Source organism: Leucopleurus acutus, assembly GCF_964270905.1.
Source record: "Leucopleurus acutus genome assembly, chromosome: 13".
Taxonomy (NCBI): Eukaryota; Metazoa; Chordata; class Mammalia; order Artiodactyla; family Delphinidae; genus Leucopleurus; species Leucopleurus acutus.
This window is the reverse complement of record NC_139155.1, coordinates 14060485-14080826: the sequence shown is the minus strand read 5'-3', so window position 1 is coordinate 14080826 and position 20342 is coordinate 14060485. Positions and strand designations below refer to the sequence as shown.

Genomic DNA, 20342 nt, shown 5'->3' with positions numbered 1-20342 from the left:
TTATTTATTTTTGGCCGTGTCAGGTCTTTGTTGATGCAGGCAGGCTTTCTCTAGTTGTGGCGAGCAGGGGCTACTCTTCATTACGGTGCGCGGGCTTCTCATTGTGGTGGCTTCTCTTGCTGCAGAGCATGGGCTCTAGGTGCGTGGGTTTCCATAGTTATGGCTCGCATGCTCTGGAGTGCAGGCTCAGTAGTTGTGGCATGTAGGATCTTCCAGAACCAGGGCTCAAACCTGTGACCCTGCATTGGCAGGAGGATTCTTAACTACTGTGCTACCAGGGAAGTCCCCAAAGTTACTTTTTTAAAAGAAGAATTTCGGGTTTGAGGCAGAAAATTACACTTTTAGTAAATAATTAGTAAATCAGGTGGATGAAGTGGTATAAAGATTCACATTAAAACAAATATTTAAAATTTGGTCCAAGGGAGGAATTTTAATCCATATCAGACTAAAAGAAATAAATATATTAAAAAGAATCAAAGTATCTTTTGTCATTTTAGTAGAAAATATTAATATTAAAATATTCTGTTAAAATTTATTTCAGTTCCCTGAATTTAAATAGTGATTTTTAAATAAAATATAACGGATGTTTTGGCTTCTATTGGCAAGGTACAATATCCCCTTCCCATTTTCATTCTTTTCTAAAATATCTCTTAAGAGTCTTCTCTTGTTCTTTTCTCATTTCATGGAATTTTTTCTTTTAATGTTTTTCTTATCTTACTTTAGTCTCTATACACACTTTTCAAATAGAAAGTGTTTTTTCCTCCTTTTTAAGGTACTTTCAATGTAGCCAAACTATACTTTTTCTAGTCATGTAGCTCCACCTGCTGGTCATTCCTTGGCATAGACTCAGGGTCCATTAGACCCAATTTTAGTTTTGAGGGTTTTTTAAGCAGTTCTATTTGTCATAATGAATATTTCATGATTTTTATTCTTTCTTAGAGGTCTTTAAAATATCAAAGGTAAAATTTACTTATTTTTTAAATAATAGGATAAAATAGGATATGCAATTACCATATGGATCCATTGGACCCTTTTACAAGTCTAAGATATGTTACAGGATCTTAGCAATCTTGTTCTTCCTCTATCTTGACACATTTGCTATTTCATCACCCTAGGAACTATTACATTATTCACCAATTATTCATGTTAGGAAAGACTAAATAAGACAATGGAAGAATGGTAGAGAGATATTATTAAACCTAAATCTAGTGATGCTGGTGAAATTAATCACACAAGTAAAATCTCAAGACTGAATATCCTAGATAGCTGTCAATATCCTAGATAAGTTTTCTTACATTTAAGAACTGATGAGTGAACAATATATTTCTAACAAGAAAAAGGAAATATGGTACTTATTCAAGAAGGAAGGACTTCATTGAACAATTATTTGTAACAAGAACCTGAGCTGTTTTACAAAAAGGATGTGTGACCACAGCATTCTTTCATCTTTTATGATGTTTATGTTCCAATAATTACTTGATATAGTTTCTAAGTGGACAATGCTAATATTAGGTGTATATATAAAGGTGACTGGAAGGAAAGAGATGGTGTAGAAATGAAAAAAACTCATTGGATTAGAGAAAAATAAAGAGCCCATTGTACTCAGATGATAAATGATGATAACTGTTTTTCCTGGTATACTGAACATATGTAACAGGGAAAACAGGATACTACTCATAATAGAAATAAAATATCCAGGAATAAAATAATGAGAAATGTATATTGGATGGGAAAAGATAAAATTTTACTTAGGGACATAACAGAAGATATAAATAAATAAATAAAGTTCAATAGTGTAAAAACATCAATTCTCTCCAAATTGCTTCCTAAATATAGTGTAATAACCAAAGAATTTCTCATATAATTCAAGTTGATGATTCTAAAATTTATATGGAAGAATACATTTCTTTTTTATCTGTGCCCATAACTTTCATGATTTCGATTCATGCCAATGATTAGAATACCGTTTTGTTTTGTTTTTTGGGTTTTTTTTGCCGCACTGTGTGGCTTACAGGATCTTAGATTGAGCCCAGGCCCACATCAGTGAAAGTGCCAAGTCCTAACCACTGGACCACCAGGGAACTACCTATTTTTTGTTTCTTTTTAAATTATGTTTTATCAAAGCAATATATACATATAATTTTTTTAAATCAAAAACAGTACAGAGGGGCAAAATGACAACCAATGTGTCCCTGCCCCACCCTTCTCAGCTCTCAGTTCCCCAGCCCAGAAATAAAAACTTTTACGTGTCTGATTTTAGTTATTCTGGTAGTTACCCTCATTTTTCTTAATAATATGCTTTTATTACTATATCTTTTTTAAAAAATTTATTTATTTTTGGCTGTATTGGGTCTTCGTTGCTGTGCACAGACTTTCTCTAGTTGTGGTGAGTAGGAGCAACTCTTCGTTGCAGTGCGTGGGCTTCTCATTGCAGTGGCTTCTCTTGTTGCAGAGCACGGGCTCTAGGCACGAGGGCTTCAGTAGATGTGGCTCGCGGGCTCTAGAGTGCTGGCTCAGTAGTTGTGGCACACGGGCTTAGTTGCTCTGCGGCATGTGGGATCTTCCTGGGTCAGGGCTCGAACCCGTGTCCCCGGCATTGGCGGGCGGATTCTTAACTACTGCACCACTAGGGAAGCCCCTATTACTATTTCTTGACTTGATAACCTGAGATCCTTGCTGTTTACTCCCCGCTGACTCTGTTCCTGCTGTCTCCTCCCACCTCAATATGGTTATATTACTATTTTTACCTCCTGGTGGCTACGTTGGTCACTTTAATAATCTAATACCCAAACCTCTACCTTATTCTCTCAACTATAGCTGGAATCATCTCCACATTCTTTTTTATGAGGACAATAGCACCACTATTATTCCATTTATATTTCTGCCTTCCAACCTGTAGCCTTGTACATTGCCAAAGTTGGTAACATTTGCATTCTATTCTGTAATCATTATTAAGTCTTCCTTGCTTTGTCTAAGGTTTGACTCTAAAAGCTGAAAATCAATATTTACATTATTTATGATTACTTAAATGCTGTTCACTCAGTAGCAAAGTTTTATACTATAATTAAATTTTCTCATCTATTTCTTTGAAGTCTTGATCCACATGCCAATCTTCAAATCTTTCTTACAGTCCCAACAATTGCTCAAAATCATGTCACATCTTAGGTTGCTTCAGATTTGAAGCCTGCTTTTATTGTACAATTTAAAATGTTTCCTTTTCCCCTAAGTTTCCAGTGTATGGGGGGTGAAGAAATGACACCTTCCAGTGTTTCCTCCAGCTTCTCATTCCGTGCATATATTACTTAAAATTCATTTCACTTCTTTTGAGTTCTACTTGCTGTTCTAATTTGGAGGATTTGCCTCCCATTTGGACCATTCTTGTACAATTTATCATTCTGTAGGTTTTTAGTTGCATTTTGCATTTAAAAAAAATGCATCCTATACTTTTTCTCATTTTGTAAAGTTTGTGCTGCTTTTTTATTTATGGATACAACAGTTTATCAGATATTTCTGAGGATTTTAATATTTTTAAGCTCTTTTCTATTCCTTCAGTTATCTATTTCCTCACGAGTCAATTCTTTGTTTTATCCAAGGCTTTTCTCGTCATACTGCAGGCTTTCAACGAATGATGATTTTCAGCCAGACAAGTTTGCAGGCAGGGTGGGTGAGCCAGTGGGTGAGAATCAACCATTCTGTTGGGCCCCCTGGTGACACAAAGCTAGCAGTGGCTCCGCAGGCAGGTGTTGAGCATGAAAGCAGGGGAAGTTCATGGTCAGCTCCCGGGCCAAGTGGAGGAAGGTGGGCAATGTGCACTTGAACCCCTTCCAGAAGAGCATTTCCCTGATCAGTCTTTTTCAAGTAGCTGATCTAAAGTAACTCTCAGTTACTTTCAATGTCCTGTGTATTTTCTTCATATCAAAAATTGATAATATATTTCTTGTTCATTTATTTATTTTGTTACTGTCTGACTATACCACTACATTACAAATAAACAGATGCATATGATAGCTAAATGATATAATATAGGGCAAATTCTAATTGATAAAGACTTGGCTTATAGTCTTTATAAGTATATGTGATAATCCTACAATTAGGGACACTCCTCAAAAATAATTCTACCTTTGACATATGTAATTAATTTGTAATTAATTACATATGACATATGTAATATTATGTAATATTATATGTCATATTACATATGACATATGTAATAATTTCATAACTTGCAAATTCATAACTTGTTAATGTCATAATTAATTAACATAACTTGTTAATGTCATAACTTCCAAATCTTAATTTTGCTTTGTTTTTGCTCTCCTATACACACACACACACACACACACACACACACACACATATACACACACACACACACAAAGGCAGGCTGCCATAGAGAATGATGTGATTACATGATTCAGAGGGCAATAGTTTCTAGTTTATGAATACTACACTAGTGCTATATAAGTTATGAAAAATAACTCCAATGAAGTCATTCAATCAGATCCTTACCACCCATATTTCAAACAGTTTTTATTTATTTTGGTCAAGAACAAAATCCTTCCTAATTAAAAGTGAATCCCTACTAACTGCAAACGAAGTCCAAGGAGGCTGAGAAAACCCGCCCGAGTCGGTGGTGCAGAGCCACATTTATGACTCAAATCTCCCCATTCTCAATTCAAGGAAAGTACGTCTTTCTGGATGTGGGACAAAATCTGCTGCCCACCAAAATCAACTCTCCTCTTTTCCCAAGTAGTTGTCAGTGTTTCCCAGAATTGTCTCATTGGCCTTTTCTTGTCACTTTTTATATTCTCCCCAGAGCCTCCTACATGTTTAACACTTTCCACCACCATCTTTATGCTGTTGGCTCCAAAATCTTAATAACCAATTCTCATCTCTATCTTGAGATTCAAGTCCTTATTTTTAACTAATTAACTGGTATCTTCAAATGTAAGTTGAACTCAGTAAATTCATCCTTACCTTTCATACTAGCTCTTCTTTCTTTCTATAAGCCATAATGGCACAAGCATCTTCCCAATCAACCAAACCAAGAGCCCCACACCTTCCCAGTCAAGCCCTGTTGAATTTATCTCCTTAATGTTTCCTATATCTCTCTGCACCCCTATATCTCCTCTACCAGACATTCAAAGGTATATAGCATCTGGTTCATTATTTATAAAACAAGAGAAGAGGCTTTCATTTAGAAGACTGCACTAACGTACCCAAAAAAGACAATGTTTCTAAGTACCTAATCTATCATGTCAAGCTTTCAAACTCAGTGAAAAATTATTTCCTACAAGTTAATAAAAAAATATAAGAGACTTACTTAAATGGTGTGAACAAAAATGGTAAAGTAGCTTCTTTTTTCTGAGCCATTTTCACCTGGGAACCAAGTATGAAAATACTTTATATTATAAATGAGAAAAAAAATTAATTTCATTTTGAAATATAAACATCCATTGAAATAGTTCTTCAGGGACAGAAATAAATGGAATTTTGTGTTGCTATATTATTTCATAAATATCTAAAGAAAATGTTAATATTATTGTACCATTACAATAAGCTGAGAATTAAGCATATCAAGCCTGCAAAATAACATATTGTAATGTAATTAAACTATACTTCTTTAATTTTTAGGAAACAAAATAAACCAAGCTGCATTAACATATTCTGTTATTAAGAATAACAGAAAGGGACTTCCCTGGTGGCGCAGTAGTTGAGAGTCTACCTGCCAGTACAGGGGGCACGGGTTCGACCCCTGGTCCAGGAGGATCCCACATGCTGCGGAGCAACTAAGCTCGTGCACCACAACTACTGAGCCTGCGTTCCGGAGCCCGCGAGCCACAACTACTGAAGCCCGTGTACCCTAGAGCCCACACGCCGCAACTGCTGAGCCCACGCACCGCAACTACTGAAGCCCGCGTGTTCTAGGGCCAGCATGCCACAACTACTGAGCCCACGTGCTGCAACTACTAAAGCCCCTGCTCGCCGTAACTGGAGAAAGCCCGCGCACAGCAATGGAGACCCAACGCAGCCAAAAACAAAAAAGAATAACAGAAAGTTTCAGTTAAATGGTCACCTCTTTAAGCTCTTAATGCATATAATAATATACATGGAATGACAAGAAATGTTGCAATCTCTAATCCTACTTCTACAAGGCAAATTTCATTGATAAAGACTTGGTTTGTAGTCTTTATGAGCATATGTGGTACTCTAACAATTAGGAACACTCCTCAAAGGTAATTCTACACCCTTAAACTGATTCATGGAATCTGCACCTCAGATATGTGAAACTTTAGGACATTAGTTAAACACACAAGATTTAAAGATAATAAATTATAGAAAATCATTTCTTGAAATGCAAAATCAAATATTTTCACTTAATATATGCAATTTTAAAATTGTAGTAGCGTCCATTTTTGTGTGTGGTCTTGTTTTACCTTGAACTGTTCAAGAATCTGTACTGCATTTGTAAACATGCTCTCTGCTTTGAAGAGATCAGTGCTGTTAAGTATATCCACAGGAAGGGTTCCCTGTAAATAATAGACACTGATTTAATATTAGTACTAACAAAGCTCAAAATATTCTTATAAAACAAAACAGACTTACAAAGGAAGCAATAGAGATGACATATGGACAAATTCTTGGAATAATTAAACAAAAAATCTTTTTAAAAACCATAACTAAAAAATGTTCTATTATTTTTTCTTACAAAGTAGATAAAGTAAATAAAGCAAAAGAGATGAATTAAGTTCAATAAAACCTAACATTTATTTAAAGATTACTATGTGGCAGGCAGTGAACTAAAGGTGCTCTGCACACACACAAAATTACTATGGTGGGCCACAGCCAGCTCACTTAAAAAGAAAAAAAAGAAATAATAAGAAAAATAGGACTATATTACTATGTATAGTAACGGTAAGGATTGTTTTGTGAAACGTTGGTTTCAGTGACAGACATACACACACACTTATGACTATAGGGGTCATATCAGAGTTCTGAGGTAGATGACATTATGTTTTTTAAGTTTGATTGAAGGGCTAGAAAGAATGGCTGATGGGAATGGATTTTGTTTGTTTTTTAGCTTTTCAGCATCCAGTTCCCATTTTTAACAGCATTACCATTCTATGTTGAGATATCAGGTAGAGCATAGTAGGTCTCTAATGAGGCCCCCCCAGCCTTCCCTCACTGAAGGGTAGACAAATAACTGAGGCCAGACCACTCAAATGGTAAGCACTGGAATTTGACACTTGAGAGTCAAGGAACAGAGAGTACAACAGGTGTAATGCTACTCTCCCCTAGTGTCAGTGACCTTGCAGACTGGCCCTGCCATGGGACCACGGTGAGCTTCTTTCTCCTGAGTCTCTGGAGCACTCTTGGTTCCTGTTCATTTCCCAGTCTGGCCTTTGAGGACCCCTTTGATTTAGCAAACCAGCAATATCTTTTTAATAAATTTCCTTTAAATGGATTCAGTTTCTGCTTCTTACAATAAAAAATTACTTATATATTTTCATCATGTAACTAAAATACAAAGATATAAATCTATTTACATTTTAGAAAATAAAAAATTTTTAAGAAAAGCTATTAGGCTTGTGCTCCATGTTGTATTTCATACATAATTATGAGGTGTTACATCTTTAGAAAGAAATATAAAGGAAAAAAGTTTTAAATGTAATCAAAGATAATTCAGAAAAATACAAAACGTTAATTTTACTGTACAATAATTTTTTTTTTAATTCTGAGAATTGATAAGAAAATTGTATTCTTTACCACTGAATTAAGAGGGAAGGGAACTCCAATAAGAGCAGCCATCAGTGGTGCAACATCAGCCTACAAACAGAAGAAGTTCAAATCTAAGAAGCTGACAGAGATCAACAAGGAAAGTAAATAATTTAATTAATGTCACTGTAGTTTGAAAAATAACCATGATATTCATTATAATCCATTACCTTCAAACATTTATTTAATACATAGTAGGTACTGATCTCTAAAAAATGTCATTTGCTAGAGGTATGTGAACTTATGAAAACTTAAATTTGACAAGAAACCACTAGGAGCCCCAAATGTAAAACACATAAAAAGTTACTTATTCTAGTTGCCAAAAACTTGCAACAGTGTTTGAGTATTATGAGAAGGATGCTTTAACTAGAAAATAAATAGCAAAAATAGACTTTAACTAAAGAAATATAAATATATATATATAAATTAAAGACAGTATGTATCAGAAGGAGGTTTGTTTGCCAGCCAGTCAAGTCCAGAAAAGATACAAACCAGATAAGAGGCTCTTTGGACAAAAGACCTCAAATATCATTTTGGAGAGCTCCCTTCAAGTCCAGTTTCCCAGAAGAGTTGTTCATGCTTTCTGTCTCCATGGCCTCACCTCCCCATCACTCCCCAGGCCACTCTAACTTGTTTTGACTCTTTATCATTCTGTAGACCGCTCTTCCTAAAGAGCTAATAACCTCCATTTTTCTACAACTAATCGATTGCTTTTATATTAGTCCATACAATTTTACAGGGAGTAAAATACTTGGCTGTCAGAATGCTCAGTTTCAAACACTTGCTTGTGATCTCTGAGACCTTGGGCAGGTTATTTAACCTCTCCAATGCTTCAGTTTCCTTACCAGCTAAAAAAGAAATAAAAGTTTCTCCCTTACAGAGTTATGGCAGGATCAAATGAGACTAAATTTATAAAGTACCTGGCGCATAATAGTCCTGCACTAACCGGTGGCTACAAATGCTGTTGTGATGATTATAATTACGTGACCTCTTGGCAGTGCTGTGCGGACCACCCACTCCTGGGCCTTAACATCCCTCCACTGAGTGCCTCCAATCTCACTGTGGCTTCTTTCCAGATACCTTCTCTAGCCCCTATTTAAAACTGGAGTTTGGTCCCAGGCTCTCAGTCTTACTTTTTACCATCTAGACTCTCTTTACCATCTCATAGAACACTGAAAACCCCATTGGCCGCCTAATCGCTTCCTCTCCTTCCCCCAGAATCCACCGTTGGCCTCCTCTGATCTAGTCTCCATGCTGCAGCCAGAGGAATCCTTTCACAGAAAATCAGATCATGTCACTCCCCAAGCTTTGAACATTTCAAAGGCTTCCTCAAGCTTTAGGATTAACTCCATAGGGCCCATGAGGCCCTGTGTGGTCCAGTGTCTACCTTATTCTGCCTCACATCAAAGCACGGCCTGTTACTCTATACACCCATTTCTTCAAGATCCTTTAAAATGCCACGTACCCTCTACCAGAGCTCTGGGCACATGCTGCTCCTTTGCCTGAAAAGCTCCCTTCCTCCTGCCTTGGCCTGGCAACTGCTACTCATTCTTCAATCGCAGCCCAAGTCTCAATTTCTGGGGAAGCCTTTGCTGACCACACAGCCTATGAGATATATCTGCTTTATACTCTGATGGCTTCACAGGCCTCTTTTGTTGTACTTATCACGGCTATAATTTTACATTTGTTTGTATGATAAATACAAATAAAAGTAAAATTTATCTTATTCCTAAACTATAAGCTTCCTAGGGTAGGGAGTGTGTCAGCTTTTATTCACCATTATATCCCTTATACAAAGTTTAATGTTAATGTGTTAATGTTTCAATATTTTAATGTTAATGTTTGCACGATGTTTAAACATACTGCAGACACACAACAGTGTTGGCAGAAGGAGTGAATAAAGAATTCTCATCTAATGTAGATTTGAAGCAGTATTCAGAGAGCAATAGCTGAATCTATATTTAGTTTTTGATTATGATCCAGTCTATATAAAAAACATGTTCTTGTTTTATGAACTTCAACTTATTCCTATCCCTTTGACAGTGATTTTTATTGCAAAGTAATAGACTGCTATCTGATTCTATACATTGTCACTTACTTGGATAATAAGCATCCATCCTGAGCGAAGAGACCATTCTTAATATGCTGAGAAAGAACAGGCTTCTATAACCGTAAGCCTGAAAATGAGACCCTAGACCTTGGTTTATCCACCACAGTAAGGAATGTCAGCTTGTGAGGTGACCTGGAGAAGTAAGGTATTCCCACCATTTTGGAGGCCACATACCAACGATGCCATGCCTTCCACAAATAGTAAAGATGGCTGTCTACACAGCATATCTTCAACAAGAAAAATCTGTGCTTCATATTTACAGATAATGTTACTGGTCTAACTTGATTAGGTTGGCCACGCATTTTCCTATAATGTAAGGTTTCTAGCTGAGTAATCTATATACTCTTGCCACTTTTTCTCCATTGCATTTGTAAAAACTCTGGGTAGAATTAAAGATAAAATGGGTGTTAATAAAAAAGAAGTGGTAACTGACACACTAACAGGAGAGAAACCCATAATGGGGTTTTATTAGAACTGTGCTTAAAGCAACTAAGCAAGGCAACCATGACAAAAAATCACAGAAATGTAACAGGCATGCAAATTTCAATTTGCATAATAATTCTTTAATTAGCCAGTGTTACTTGGAGGGAGGGCATCTTCTCTTTTCACTTTTATTTGCAGCTGCTTTTTTTATTTTGCCAAAAGGAAGGTTACTTGGGGTTAAGATATTCTCATTTAACAGGATTTCCCTTGGTAACTGAAATGTTTTAGAAAAATCTTTTATCATTATTAATATACTTTTTTTCCAGACTTTTTTGGTCTAAACTTCTTATAGACGAAATTAAATCTGAACATGATTAAATTTAATGAATACCTGATTGACATCTTGTCTCTTCCAGTTCTCCAATTTCCATTCTGAAATATACAAATAAACACCAGAGCTGCTGTTAAGAATTTTTTTAAAAGATAAATCATTTTATTATTATAAGTGGTCAGTGGAAACGAAAGTATTGGTAAAGTTCATTTTAAGCCAAGTACGAACAAAAAGCATGCTTAAGAAGGAAGAGCTATAAATTTTTTAAACTAGAATTTTAAAAGAATAACTGAAAAGTAAATATTTGATATTTTCTGTGATAGTATATTAATTTGGAAATAATTTGGAGATAATTGTTTCAAAACATCCAAAGGCTAAGGAAGGAAAGATGGTAGTAAAAGGCACAATGATAACAACTGTCAGCATGACTACAACTAATGACAGTCGTGTTCCAGGGAATTATTAAGGCAACCAATAGCCCGTTAGTCAATCTAAGCTTTTCTTTTTTCTGTAATGAGAGTTGCTTGCAAAATATTTGAAATTTTTTAGCTCTGATGCTCCTACCGTCACTAATCCCAAATGTGAAAGTAGTATAGTGAGTTACTATTAAAACTGCCTCATTCCCCTATCTTTCTACATATAAATTCAGAAATTTCAGTAAACAGTAATCAAAACAAATGATTATGAGGCCATGTCTTGATTTTAAGACTTTGTTTTTGACTTTAAGATATATTACCCAAAGGGTTCTAAGGCATTTTTATGATGAAATTTCCTTTAATAAGCTAAAAAAGTTTAAAAATATGATCCTAATTCTACCAGTCAGCTACTAAAAATTCAGACTAATCACCTGATGAGGAAAAACATGTACATTCCCTTTCTCTGTAACTTATGATACCAAATACCCATATAAGAAAAAATACATTCTTTCAGTAATGATTCTTGAAGTCATATGATTCTAAAACGTTAAGTCACTGAGAAATCAACTGCCAAAAGAAAGTTCTGTCTCCTAAGTATTCAATACAAACATACTATTTAACCTAGCTTCTATTTAGATTCAATCTAATCCATTTAACACAGAGCATAAGAATATAAAATGGTGCAGCTGCTTTGAAAAACAGTTTGGCAGTTTGCAAAAAATAAAACGTAGAGGAACACATGACCCGTTAATTCCACTCCTAGGTACCTGCCCAAGAGAAATAAAAACACATATGCACTCAAAACCTTTTACACAAATGTTCATTGAGTCATTATCATAACAGTCCAAATGTGGAAACGACCTAAATGTCCATAAGATGACAATGAAATATGGCATAGACATACAATGGAGAGAGAAGTAAGGAGTGACTGCTAATGGGAAGGGATTTGGGGCGGGTGGTGGCAATGAAATGTTTTGTAATTAGATAGTAGAGGCGATGGCATAATCTTGTGAATATACTAAAAAAATTTAATCATACACTTTCAAAACATGAATTTGATGGTATGAGAATTACATCTCAATAAAAAATAAACAAAAAAAAAAAGAAAGAAAGTGTGTAGGAAAATTTTATTATACAAACCAAAAAGTCTTCTATGGTAGAAATACCTAATACAGCTGGGAGTCCACATCCCTGGAGAAGGTTTTAAAAGGAACATTTCTAGGGCTTACCCAGACTCATGGAATCAAAATACCTACAGACAAGGTCTGGAAATCTGTAACTTTTTTTTTTTTTTGCGGTACGCAGGTTTCCCACTGCTGTGGCCTCTCCCATTGCGGAGCACAGGCTCCGGACGCACAGGCCCAGTGGCCATGTCTCACGGGCCCAGCTGCCCCGCGGCATGTGGGATCCTCCCGGACCGGGCCACGAACCCATGTCCCCTGCATCGGCAGGCAGACTCCCAACCACTGCACCACCAGGGAAGCCCTGTAACTTTTTTTTTTAAATCTGTATTCTTAACAAGTGCTTTGAATGAGTCTGACACAACTAATCCAGAGAAAGGCATTTGAGAGGCATTTATTTTGTCCAATTAGTAAAAGCTTTGAAACGCTAAAATACCCTTACCTTACAAAATAACCAGAGCTCCAAGAAAAAGGAATTCCTTTTCGTCATGGATTGAGAAGGAACAGAGGCTTGGGCAACAGAGAGAGCCTTCAAAAGTACTAGAGACAGGGCAAAATCTGTCCGGTTTTGAAATATCAATTGTGACATATGTGTGATTTATCTAATTGATAGTCTTTGCAGGTAAGATCTAAGCCAAGGGTTTAATCTAAGTCCTGGAATAATAAGGTTTGTGAAAAAAAATATTAAAACTTATACTTGAACTTTCACAAGGCAAATAACTAACAATTATATTTCAAGCTGAATATTATAAACCAAATAATATGAACTATACAAAAGTAATACATAGAAATAGTAATGACACAAATATCAAAATGAAAGCTATAACTTGAAAAGTAATTTTTTTAAGTTAAACTTTGGTTTTATTTTAAAATGTCACATTTATAAAAACAATAAAGATAAATGTTCATACCTTGCAAATATGTATCATCAAATTTCTGAGCTAACACTTTTTGAGGATACTTGATTCCAGCTCCCCAAGTGACAAAAGGAGTACAAGTCTCTAAAGGATGACCAGCTCCATGGGAACCTACAGATAAGACACAAAGAGTAATAAGACAAGTATCAATATATAAGAATTAACTTATACCTAAATATTTTTTAATACTTAGTTTTAAAGAGTTGATCTCTATATAGCTAATTCTAGCCACCATACTCCCAAATGTTTGCATCTCTATTTAACAATTAGTTTTTAAATATTCCCAAAGAAAGTCAGAGCATCAACAACAAACAGGCAAAAACAAAAAGCAGAACATCCGTTGAGTGACTGGTTGAAAGAAGAATAAGAATAATAACAATAAGACTTGGAGGAGATGCCACCAGAGTAGCACCAAAGGCAGAAAGAACAGGGAAAGCTCCTTTGGGGAGTAACCACCCAAGTTTGAGGCCAGGTCTGCTCTGAAGAGGATAGCAAAGTCTCTATATGCTTTTCTTCCAGGCCACTCTGGCTGGTATAGCCAAAAGCCCTTTATAAAGTGGAACTGGCTCACAAGAATTCTACATTGTGATTTGGTGACCCAAACCTCAGCTTTGCCTTATTTTCTTCTCTATGCACACACTGTGTTTGCCTTGGGAATCTCACAGGGGGGATAGGCTCATCTAGTAGTACCCTCAGTAATACCACCTTAAACTCACCCCCTCTGCCATCACATACAGTTAATTCTAGGTGGATAAATAATCAGTATTTTTTGTTTTCTTCACCACACTTTTCTCTAATTTCTCATGTTAAATGAGAGTATATTCCCTTCATAGTTAGAAGAAAGATTATATAAGATCAGTCTTTTATACACTAACATTTTATGCATGCTATTATGTGCTAGACAGTTTGCATATACTAAGATATCTAATCCTCTTCAACATTACAAGATATTTGCAAGCTACATTTACCACTGCTTTAATCGTAAAGTATATATCACTTAGAAACAGACTAACCCCAGTCTGTCATTCCATGGTCAGCAGTAAAGATAAATGCTGTTTTCCCATCATTTCCGTAAAAATCTTTAAGAGTAGACACAATTTCTTTCAATCCCTCATCAACTATTTTAATATTGTTCAAGTATTCCCTGTTTAAAAAGAAAGAGAAGAGAAAATTAAATTATATTAATTACATTAATTTGGAAAAATCAAATTTATTCAACATGAACTTATAAAATCAATAACTTGAAGTACTTTTAGATCTCATCTTTAATATTTTTTTAAATCAGAGCTCTTTAGAGTGTTAAAAGTAATTTTCTTCTCCTCTTAAAGAAGTAAAAAAATCTGGAATCATTTTCAAAAATGATTTTTAAAAAGATATTGATTAGCAAATAGATTTTAAGGAATGCTTTTTAAGTCTCAAATGCAACAATGATGACTTTTAAGTTCATGCCTCTCATAATGTAAACTATATTGCTCTTTCCACATTAGTGATAGGTAAGCATCACTGTTTCAAGTATAGAATATTTCCATCCCTTGGAGTGTTTGTGATATAAACCACTATAATATATTTTGAACAAACTATATTTAAGCTTTCCATACAGTTGAACAAGGATGGTTTGGTATAAGTTCTATCACTTAAGACAATGCATTGTGTTAAAGAAGGGAAGCATGAGGTATTCATTACTGGCAGCTAGCCAATAGGCTTTGCAGTTAGTTAGACTAATCTAAATCAAATTCAAAATGAAGAATAAAAGTATAACATGAATTCTTCCTTTCTTACGGTCTTCAGAAGTGAGAAAAATAGTTGCTGTTTTATATAAGGAGTACTACTGAAACATCACATACAAAACTTTATACTATTATCTGCTAGATACAGCACTGATTAAATGGAACATAAGGAACAGCTAATTACATCTTTTTGTGATATAAATATTAACACCATAAAAATGCTTTTTATTTCAAAATTTACTAAAATACTTCTAAAATATGAGTTTTTTCTCTCTGACCTGATAAATGAAGAATATGAAATACACATACAGGATATATTTTACTTATACTAATGTGCAGTGTGGTCACAGCACATGTGACTTTAGCCACTATATCATACTACATCTCATATAAATGAGAACTTATTCTACTTTAGAGTTATTTAAAATATAAGTTCTGTTGTGATCATTACAAAGAAAACATTATAATAATATTTTAAAAGTTCAAACAGGCATTTCCCTCAAAACCATGAAATTAAACACAGCATTAAAATTACCTTGACGATGGTCGGTGAGCATGTCCATTTGTATCTATTCCTAATAAATGTAAGAAAAAAACTATTTTGTCTTCATTTAGTTTAGAAAGCAAAGATTGGTTGTTTCTGGCAGCATGAAAGAATTCCTATATGTAACAAATCGGTTAAAAAATTTTAGTTCATTTATTTTATTTAAAAAGTAATTCTAATGAAAACATTTAATTAAATTTATACATAACTATAAAATTAAATTATCCTATTTTGTTTAAATTTGTCCTCAGGACCTACCAACACAAAGTACTTATCAGTTCAGACATCTATGTTCAAATAACGAGTGAGCTATTTTCTGTGTTATAATTAGGCTGAAAAAAGGTTATAGAACGGGGATCTCGTTTTCATGAAGTTCTCATAACATTGAATAAAACATAGCAGACTGAAGAACTATTTTGACAAGAGTCAAAAGTAAAACGGTACTAGTGGCAACAGTTTAGGAACACTTTATGAGTTTAAAATGTTTTCATACTTCTGTTGTCCTATGTTACCACCCTAGTTCAACCATAGTCTCTCATTTGCAACATTGCAAATAGCCTCCTATTTCCTTTGTCCCAAAACTAGAATCTGTTCTTCACATTGTATGATAGAAAAATGTCCACTTAATGAAAGGAAATACAGTTCAAAAATGATTCATTTCATAAAGATAAACTGGATTCATAAAGCCCTCTAAGAAAAGGATTCATCCTGTGCTTACATACACATGAACATGTAAGCAAGTACCTATGGAGAGTATCTTTAAATTATTTTAAATAAGTCAACAGACTGCCAAGATATATAATTATTGTTCACATAAATGAACTATAGAAGATGTTAATTTTAAGAATAAGAGGTATTTAACTTTCCAACAAAAGTCTGAAATATTTTTTCAGATAATTCTTCATTATTACAAACATTAAAAATATAAATGGTACCATTAGAGAAACCATCTAGTCAAGAATAGAAATAATTTTTTTAAAAAACATAAACATAATGCTACCAATCCTCCTTAAAAACATAAAATGGCCCCCTAACTTTCATATATGTATGAAATGTATATTCTACCTAGCCCCTTTCAAATACATTCTAATTAGCCCCTAAGAAATTTTAAATCTAGATGGAAATGGCAAGTTTTTCAAGAGAAAGGAATTACATTCTGAAGATATAATTGAAAGCTGACAAGAAACAAAAAAACTTAGCAATTGAACTTGAGTCAAATTTACAATTTGTTTCATGACTGATAATATTCAGCTTTGTAAAAAGTGCTATTCATTCATATGTGGACACAAGATCTGGGAAGCCATCAAACACTAATCTTACAGAGCTCAGCCTATTAGATTCCCACTGCCTTTTAAAAAGTTGGTCTTTTGTACCTAAGAGATAGAATACACTCCTAGCTTCTTTCCCCCCAATATTTAGTATAATTATGCCCACCAATCCCACTTTTCTTAGCTCAAAGACACTCATTCATTTTTGTACTTAACAAATATTTATTATACCTCATGGGAGACTGCTAGATGACTACCCCAGCATGCAGTCTCCCTTTCTCTCCAAGTAAAACCTCTGATTTTATGGGACATGTCAGTGCTCCAAACTTAAAACCTACATATTTCCTATTCTCTCTCACAGCTACATGTGCCTTTTTGGTTATGGCCAATGAGATATAAGTCAAACATTTTGGTCAAAGGACTATGTGGACCTAAGGTTTTTTGAAATAAATTTAATTTAGTAGGACAGAAGGTCCTTTTCGATTCCTCGTACTGTTGGCCTAAAACATTTAAAATAATGGCTGGAACTCCAGCATCTCTTGGGTCGTTAGACAACTCTGAAGCTAAAACCATGCTCTGAGGATAGAAGAGAAACTTAGGAGACTGGGTCTTAATGACATTGTGGAACCACTATGACAATCTTGGACTGCATAAATCTTGGGCTGCATACTTCTGGCATTATCTCTTATTGAGATAGAACTTCTAAGCAATATTTTTTTTTCTATTACAGAGTTGAATTTAATCTAAATTAATCATGTATCTATGTACCAGAATACATGATAGGAATTTAGATTTAACAATGTGAAAAAGACAGTATCTCTGCCATAAGATGTATATAGCATTGAAATTGTTTGGGTTTTTTTGTTTGTTTTGTTTTGTTTTTAAATCCCCTCCTTTTTGCATAAACAGTACAGAAATGCTTGTTAGATCCAATGGCTTATAATATAGGCAGTTGTAAGCTTAAATAAAAGCAGAGTTCCTTTTAATCCTCTGGGATGTATTGGAACAGTTAGTCTTCACACATCTTTTTTTTTTTTCCATTCTTTTTTAGATTCTTTTCCCATAGGATTGAAATTGTTGCCAATGTATCAAAAATTACAGCATAGCATAATAAGGTACTAAGACAGAGGTATTAAGGGAATATAGAAGAGGGTTCTCTAAGTCAAACTGGAAGTGGGGTAAAGCAAAGGGAAGTCATGGAAGACCTAATAGAGGAGATAGCTATGGATATTTTACCACAGTTTTTTAAAAAGTGAGTAGAAATTGGCATATATTTGTAAACCGTTTGACTAGAATTAAGCATGAGTCTCTGGCCAGGGCACAAAGTCCAGGTTGGACCCCTGACTCCCTCTCTAGCCTGATCTCAGACTGTGCTCTAGTAAGTGTTCCTGCCATGCTAACCTCCCCTTTTCTCAGTTCCCCAAATCCATTATGCTGGCTCTCCTTTCAGGGCCCAAGTTTACATAACGCTGTTGGCCTGAAATACTCTTCTCTATATGCAATCCAGATCCATCCATTTCTTTGTCTCGTATACTTCTCCAGAGACTATCTCAAAACTCTCAGGAAAGTCTTCCTCTAACTGTTTAGTTTAGATCAGAATTTTCTAAAGATATATTCTTAGTCCCTGCATTTTTCCTTCACACTACTAATCATTGTTGATGATTTCATATTTTTGTTATTGATTAATGTACATGTCTCTATCATATCTTATGAAGTTGTAGGCAAATTTTTTTTCTGGTCACTATCATATCACCAACTAGCAGTGTTGAAGTAAAGTAAAAAAGGCATAAAATCAGGCCAGTCATTAGCAATATCTGCCTATCCACAAGGAATCAAATCCATGATTTTGGAACATTTTTGGCATGTTTATGAAATTAGAAGCCAAAGGCCTTTAAGCAGATACTAATATAAGTCAACTATATTAAGAAGTGATAGCAAAATAAATTGCTAATTATTTTTTTGAAGAGATTTTATTTAACTTGAAGGTCTTCCCTTTTGACAAAAGCATATGTGAAATGAAAAAAGAAAGCTACAAGGAAAAATATTCTGATAAAAGAAATAGGGTTTATCAAAGAACACATTGAGCACTTAATTCCTGATAAGTAAATACAAAGAAAAATGCAGACACATACTGACTGTTTACAAACAAACAATAAAAATGACTACATTATGGAGAAGTCTGCAATGTCAGTCCAAAGACACTACTGGTAAAAGGAAGAATCATTAAGGGTCAATCAATGAATGCTTCTTATAACAGATGAATTATGAGTTATAATTTGGAGATGAGAAAGAATAGATTGACAGAAAGGAGTGAGCCAATATCCACAGCTGAGATTTTTACACAGTTTTTGAAAATATAAATTCTATTGGATTCCTGGTGAAGCTGATGACTGTCACTAACAAATAGTCCAAAAAACTCGATATCTTAACAAAATTCAAATATTTTATTATGATTAACTTGTGAATTTGTTTTTGCTTATCTAATTTTTCTTTAAAGTACAATTTTTTTTAAACATCTACTTTATGTTACAATAAATGCATTAGATTTGAACAGCATTTTTCAGAAGACTTTCAAACAAATCACATGGTCCCACTACTTGTAAGAGACTGGTTCTGTGGTCAAAGAAAGATCAAGAAGGTTTACCTAGGATGATTCAGCAAACTAGGAAAGAAATGCAGGTTTCCTAAATCCAACCAAGGGCTCATTTTACTGTCAGAAACACGGAATTTAAGAGTTAACTTTTTTTTAATAAATCTATTTATTTAATCAATTTATTTTTGACTGCATTGGGCCTTTGTTGCTGCGCACGGGCTTCCTCCAGTTGTGGGAGCTACTCTTCGTTGCGGTGCACGGGCTTCCCATTGCAGTGGCCTCTCTCATTGCAGAGCACGGGCTCTAGGTGCGTGGGCTTCAGTAGTTGTGGCATGCAGGCTCAGCAGTTGTGGCTCACAAGCTCCGGAGCACAGGCTCAGTAGTTGTGGCACACGGGCCTAGCTGCTCCGCAGCATGTGGGATCCTCCCAGACCAGGGATTGAACCCGTGTCCCCTGCATTGGCAGGCGGATTCTCAACCACTGCGCCACCAGGGAAGCCCAGAGTTAACTTTTTTAAATTATTTTTTTTAAACTTCTATTAACTGGTTATTGTAGAATGTGTAGTTTCCTAGAATCCAGTCTTTTTAAAGTAGTATGCTACAATAAAGAACAAGTAAAAAAAACTAAGATGCATTTACTAACAAGTCAGTTTCTAGTACATTAGGTACAAATACGTGTGCTGTAGATTAGCCACTCAATAGCACGTACCTTCACATTATCAAAAACCCAGGTATCCAGTTTTGTTGCATCCTGGGCACCAAAATCCTCACTGTAAGCGTCATAATTATGTGCAAAAACATGGTTTCCACTAGCACCTGAAAAGGAAATTTGGAGAAAAATATTTTTAATGATCTGCCATGGACCATAGTTTATACTATAACATATGCTGTTGTTTTAGTTCTCACAGTAATATATTCCAATTTTACAGATACACTACAAATGAGTTAATTAACTTGCCAAAGTCACAGTGCTAATGAAACACGACAGCACAAAAGTAAACACCAAAGTTTGTCTCCCTGTAAGGATTAAACTATTCAAAGAATTTGTGCATCTAA

General features: G+C 34.9%; 1 protein-coding gene across 2 annotated transcripts in view; it reads right to left on the bottom strand.

Moving 5' to 3' along the window:
- PIGN (phosphatidylinositol glycan anchor biosynthesis class N) overlaps nt 1–20342 on the bottom strand; it is a 109413-nt gene that overhangs the window by 74605 nt on the left and 14466 nt on the right. For both annotated transcript variants that reach the window (XM_082852561.1, XM_082852562.1), the window contains 8 exons: nt 19996–20102; nt 15417–15541; nt 14168–14298; nt 13149–13265; nt 10701–10741; nt 7768–7827; nt 6438–6530; nt 5324–5379 (listed from right to left, as the gene is read on the bottom strand). In XM_082852561.1, the coding sequence (XP_082708687.1) occupies nt 5324–5379; nt 6438–6530; nt 7768–7827; nt 10701–10741; nt 13149–13265; nt 14168–14298; nt 15417–15541; nt 19996–20102 (730 nt within the window). The remainder of the gene's footprint in view (nt 1–5323; nt 5380–6437; nt 6531–7767; nt 7828–10700; nt 10742–13148; nt 13266–14167; nt 14299–15416; nt 15542–19995; nt 20103–20342) is intronic.